This window comes from Triticum dicoccoides, chromosome 3A (assembly GCF_002162155.2).
Source record: "Triticum dicoccoides isolate Atlit2015 ecotype Zavitan chromosome 3A, WEW_v2.0, whole genome shotgun sequence".
NCBI lineage: Eukaryota > Viridiplantae > Streptophyta > Magnoliopsida > Poales > Poaceae > Triticum > Triticum dicoccoides.
In genome coordinates this window covers 522,880,646-522,886,686 of record NC_041384.1, presented here as the reverse complement: position 1 = coordinate 522,886,686, position 6,041 = coordinate 522,880,646, and the positions used below count along the sequence as shown (strand labels likewise).

General features: G+C 53.7%; 1 protein-coding gene across 1 annotated transcript; it reads right to left on the bottom strand.

Moving 5' to 3' along the window:
- Nucleotides 1–327: 327 nt before the first annotated feature.
- Nucleotides 328–5,544, bottom strand: LOC119268952 (subtilisin-like protease SBT5.6). The gene is made up of 10 exons (XM_037550675.1): nt 5,408–5,544; nt 5,126–5,220; nt 4,864–4,961; nt 4,578–4,739; nt 4,365–4,476; nt 2,138–2,702; nt 1,933–2,033; nt 1,446–1,803; nt 1,132–1,345; nt 328–1,003 (listed from the first exon to the last, which is right to left on the bottom strand). Exons 1-10 carry the CDS (start codon nt 5,504–5,506, stop codon nt 471–473), a joined length of 2,337 nt encoding a protein of 778 aa, XP_037406572.1. The 5' UTR covers nt 5,507–5,544; the 3' UTR covers nt 328–470.
- Between the last annotated feature and the right edge of the window lie 497 nt (nt 5,545–6,041).

The following is a 6,041-nucleotide window of genomic DNA, read 5'->3' as shown; positions in this document are numbered from 1 at the left end:
TTCAGCGCGCGTTGGAATGGAAAAAGTCAAGCTACCAGCGCACCGTACATGCGTGGGCTCGTGGTATATCCTGCGATCCTGGACTCTAGCGACGAGTCCCGCGTCGACGGCTTTCTACTGTGGCAGCATGCACGAAAGCGAACGGACTGTGTCGTGTCGGCGTGAACTACCGCTGCCGGTCATACACCTGTAACGCCGCGCAGTTTGGACAATGGGTGTGGTTGGTCTGCCGGCCACGGGCGCCGGTGAGGACTGACGGTGGTGCAAGCACGGTGTGGATAAGGATGCCGATGCGCGCAGCCATTGGCATCCCGAGACTCCATAACGGGACACGAACCCACCATCCTTTTGGCGTATAGCACATGCACAACGAGGGAGTAGTTTTGGCTCGTGACTTTGATAGATTTCACAATAGTTTTGTACGTGTTCATCTACTCTTCAATCTGGCCAGCAATGGCAAGAATGAACGATCACGCGACGAGAACAACGACGGGGCTCCTCACAGCGTGGACTCCGTCGCTCCACGTGTACGAGCCTGCAAGATATTTCCTCTTCAGACGCCGACTTCTTTTCCCCGTCGCCGCGATCTTTATCGTGAAGCTCTTCTTCTCCCCGGTGCGTGCGAAGGCGAGGCTCTTCGGCGAGACCTTCACGGAGAAACCCATGGGCTCGACAACGGCGACGCTGTAATGCGCCCCGTGCTCGCCGACGTTGGTCACCGTCCGGTGCACGGTGGTGGCCCCGTTGAGGCCGTGGATGGCGACGGAAGGGTAGTTGAGCTCGTGCGGACGCGGCGGGCTCGCCGGGCACGGGAACGAGTGGTCCAGCTGCGCGCCTTCGCTCGCGCAGGCGTAGAGGAGGTAGTCCTGGAAGGACGCGTCGTACACGAGGCCCGGGTCCAGCGCGTGCCTGGGCCTGATGTGGCCCGAGCCGTAGTCCATGGGCCCCGCCACCGTTCCGTCCGCGTTCATTATTGGGCCTCCTTCCGCGTTGTAGGCTGTTGCTGTAAAACGACACCCAAGTTGCATTCTCAAAAAAGTTGGGCCTATGCATGCAAAAGTTGCATTCTCAAAAAAAAAAAAAAACTTGGGCCTATGCATGCAAATCGTGTTGCCGGAGAAGGGAAATTACCGGTGGTCATGATGGCTGACCGGATTGCGGCGGTGCTCCAGTCGGGGTGGGCAGACTTGAGGAGGACGGCGGTGGCGGAGACGTGCGGGCACGACATTGATGTCCCGGAGATGATGTTGTACTTCACCACGCGATTGTCGCCGTCGAGCTTTGTGGGCGACGACGCCTCGCTCCACGCCGCCAGGATGTTCAGGCCCGGCGCCGTCACGTCAGGCTGCACGCACACATTGCATGCAGATGCAGTTAGCACAGATAATCGACAAGAGTCATCTTGAGAAGATGCAAATGCAAATGGATGCCGTTTGTGCTTGTACCTTGAGAATGCTGGGCTCGAGGGCGTTGGGTCCACGCGACGAGAACTGTGCCATAACCGGCGACGGCTTCACGTCCACGACTGTCCTAGAGCGATCCAGGTAAGCGGTTGGGTTCGCGCTGGAGTTGATGTACTTGAGGATGGTGTTGACGCCGGCCATGGAGACTGCCGTTCCGGGGAGCACGTGCGCGTCGACGGGCACCTCGCTGCCGTACATCGGCGGGTTGCCGAGCACGATCGCCGCGCCGCCCGCCCGCTTCACCTCCAGGCCTTTGCCCACCCTCAGGCCGCTCCCCCTCAAGCACACCACGATTTTGCCTCGCACCTTCTTCGGCGAGAGCGAATTCGGCAGGCATTGGCTGCGTCCAAATACGAAATTTGAACCTTGTTCGATTAGCATGTGTGACTCTTGAGTGATTGTTACTTTGTTAGTACTAGTGGAGCATTTTTAAAGAGATTTCATTCAGTACAGTTGGTTTGTTAATTACTTGGTAACGTTGGCGGGAGTGCCAGGAACCACGGCGTGTGCTGCATAAACCATTGGATACGTCCTGTTCGCCGGCAGCTGATATGGTGTTACCGTTTGTCCCTGGTACGAAAGTACGGTCAATCACGCGTCAGTCCATTTTATTTAGAAGAAAAAAAAACAAGAATAACGTACGTTGCGTGACATGAAACTTCTTAGGCGCTTACCATGATCACCATGCCATTGCCAAGCCTGATCGGGGAGTTGAAAGAGCGGTCGATGCTGCTGGCGCCGACCGTGAGTATCCACGGCGCAAGGTTCGACACGGTGGCCGGCGCGGGGCCAGAGTTCCCACCGCTGCACACGACGACCACGCCGCGCCTGGCGGCGTGCAGCGCGCCCATGGCGATGCCGTCGTCCGGTAGCCGGGGCGGCTTCCCGTTGGACCCGATCGACACGCTCATCACGTCGACGCCATCGCCGACCGCGTCGTCCATTGCCGCGAGCATGTCGGCGTCGAAGCAGGTGTTCTCGATGTTGGGGTTGGGCCCCGGGATGGGCCAGCAGACCTTGTAGATGGCGAGGCGGGCGAGCGGCGCCCCGCCCGAGGCCGTGCCGGCCGCGAACCCGCCGAGCGCCGCCACGCCCGGCACGGTGCGGCCCGCGACGGTGGACGCGGTGTGGGTGCCGTGGCCGTCGTGGTCGCGCGGCGAGCGGTACGCGTAGGTGGTGTTCAGCCTGCCGTTGTGGGCCTCGTACGCCTTGAGGTAGTACCGCGCGCCGATTACCTTCCTGTGTACGTACGTACGATTAGGTAAAGAAAGTGTACGTACTTATGGACATTAAACTCAGGAAAAATATGTATGGACGAGCACAGTGACAGAAAATCGAGGTTAACAATCCGATTAACGATCATCTGATTTGGCCTATGCTAACAAAATCTGATTAAACAAGTTTGCATGATATCACGACGATTTTTCTGCAACTCTCGAGTCACGAGGGAGTAACATCTGACACTGTTAAGAGTTCACAGCGGAGTAACTACCGTGTGATTTCTTCATATCGCATGTTTGTTACGCTGCCGCTCCTCCTCCTCCAAAAAAAAAAAGCTAGGGTTCCTGCCTCTCGCAGGCGCCGCCACAGCTTTGCCTCGTCTCTGATGGCCCTAGGCCAGGGGATGCAGTGGATACTGGCAAGGGCCGACGGGAGGGCTCTGATTTTAGTCGTTCCTTTCCATTTTGTTAGGATTTGTGTCTTGTTTAAGATGGCGAGATGGCGACGGCTCTCTGAAGATGGAATAAAGGTCTCCCTGCTTAGTCCCTTTCCGGCGATGCGTCTAGCATTGTTGGTGGGCGTGTCTCCAACAAATCTATTTTTGGTGGATTTGCTCGGATCTCGTCGTTGTTCGTCTACTTTCGTGTGTCTTTAGGTTGGATCCTTCCGATTTACGTTATTCTTCATCAGCGGTGGTTGCTATTCTGCTACGTTGGTCTGTCTTGTGAGACCTTAATATGACGACTTTCCGACTGCCTACTACAACAAGTTGTACCCGACTTCGATGATGGAGAGACGATGATGGCGCCTCGCCTTCGACTTGCTTCAGTGCTTGTAATCATCGAAGTGATCTGTAATTTGAATGTAATTTTTATTATTTTTAATGTTCGTTGTACTGGTTTTCTCGGAAAGAAAATCTGACACTGTCAGGCTGACAGGGATCACGTGTTACACGGACTGGGAGGAAGGCGTCACGGGGTTCTACCCAATCTGCCGCCGCAGTTGCATCAGAGGGAAAACTACTCTACGGCGGACTGTTTGTACGTCAGCTAAGCCATGCAGGCAGAGATTATAAAACAAGCTGTGCACTGCAGTGAGTCGAGAAGGCGCCAAGCTGGAGTCTTCAGTCTTGCTCCCGAGCTGGCCCGCCATCTCGGGTTTTCGTTCGGACGTGCACAGTCTGGTCCCGGCTGAAGCGTGCAGGCACCCACGCCGGATATTCTAGTTCGGATACATCGACATCGTAGACCGGCTATGTGTCTGTGTGTGGTGGTGGTGGTTCTCCTTTGGTCGTCAGTCGTCACTGTCTTGTCATCTCAATCATAGGTTGATGCACTGCATGCCAGCCTTTTGTTTTGTAAGCAGTCTTAGTTCGACATTGCTATGATTTTTTGTTTCACGAAGTGGTCGATCGATATGGTCACACGATGGAAGATGGCAAGACGCCATGGGATATGACCCCTATTTTCAGCAAAAAGAAAACACAAAAAATACTAGCCTGAATAGACCGACTAACCGATGTTCCAGCAAGGCGTCCATGGAATCCCACGGAAAAGCAGGGCCACGTACGAATGCATGATGCGGTGCGCACAAGTACATATGAATGCGTATTATCCAGTATTAACTACTAATAAGAGCTGATTATACCCGAATAAACCCACAAGCAGCCGGCTTAATTACCTATTGCAGGAGGAGGAATTGAAGGAATCTCCTTCTTGACACACCCCCTTCCACCGCGCGGGCACTGGCCCTAGCCCCTCGTCGCTGAAGCTCCTCGACTCCGGCCAGATCCCTGCAGTTTCAAATAGCCGCTTCTTGTCAAACGAAACGTCGACACGTGAAGGCTTTAGTTGATTGGCCGGAAGCACGCAAGTCGGTAGAGAGCCTTCTCACCGGAGTCCAGCATGCCTACGATGACATTCTCGCCGGCGTGAGCGCCGGACGGCAGCCAGCCCTGGCTGAGCCCTTCCTCCAAGCCCACAAACTCCCAAGACCTCGTGGTGTGCGGGGACCACCTCCCGTCGCTCCGAAAGGTAGACACTACCTCGGTCCTCTCTGCAGAACGCGCCACATGCATCAGCCAAACGCACGCACAAAGACATATAGGCAACAGTGGTGGATAAATCACAGTGTTATCTTGAGAAAATCCCTAGTGTCACTGTGAGTGCACATGTATTACCTGAAAGCTTTGTGGCTTCTTCCTCGGAGAGAAGAGCCGCGAAGCCATTTAGAGTGTGCTTGTAGCTGTACAGCAGCGACGTCCGTGCCTCCTCCTGGCTGGTGAACCACAGAGAGAGCGTCTGAATGATTAGCTGCGACTTGCTAGTATCCATTATCAGCAGGCAGCACACAGCAAATGTCGAGGACGATAGGTGTATGTATGAGCAGTGCACGGCCGCGCCATGTATCATACGCACATCGATTGATGGACGTGTACGTACCTGCCCTTGACGGAGAGGAGGAGGGCATGGTGATCATCAAGGATCGCCCCCTTTGACTTCGCTCCGGCGTCCTCGCCCAGATACACTATATAGACCTGTATATCCACAACGGCGGGCGACATGGAAGTTCATGGAAAATTAAGCATATGAGGGAGCTATAAACAAAACAACTGCGTCATGAAGGGTAGGACTGCCGGCCATGAACTAATCAAACTCAAACTAGACCCGTGAGAAATCTGTTGATTAACATCGAAAAATAGAATGATCGATCGAGATGATGACCTGGCCTTGCTTGGTAGAGGCAGAGGCAGTGAAGAAGGAGAAGAGACAGAGGAAGAGGAAGAAGGGAAGTCGGGACATGGCTCCTCCTGCCGTCTTCATCGGAACGCGGTACCTCGCGCGCTCTGTGTCTCGACGGCTTGGAGGCTGTTTATATATACACTATGCAGATTCTGTGGCGAGGCGATGGATAGGGCGAAAGGGACACGGTGGAATAGTTTGACTGTCTCTACCCCTCTGAGATGATACCATCTTTTGCTTCTTGTACGTATTTTATTGTTTGTATAATTTCCTGCTTTCTTCCCAGTATTCTTTTTTCCCTTTTGGCGAAAGAATCTCTCCGGTATTCGTCCTAGTGTCTAGCTTCAGCTTGAAGCTGTGGTGAGTTAATTAACTTGGATATTGTGGTCTGGATTGGATACATAAACTCTGCACTCTTGGCATTTTCACCACCAACAAAAAGAGCTAGCCTGGCTCTCATATCGCATCCACCAGTGTCTTATTTTCAGACAAGAATAGTGTCTTTCATCTCATGTCATGAAAAAATGCATTTATTTCGTGAATACGCAAAGGTTGCATATCTTTTCATTAATAGAAGAAAAGTCACAACATGAGAATACGAGCGCTCATGAGACCA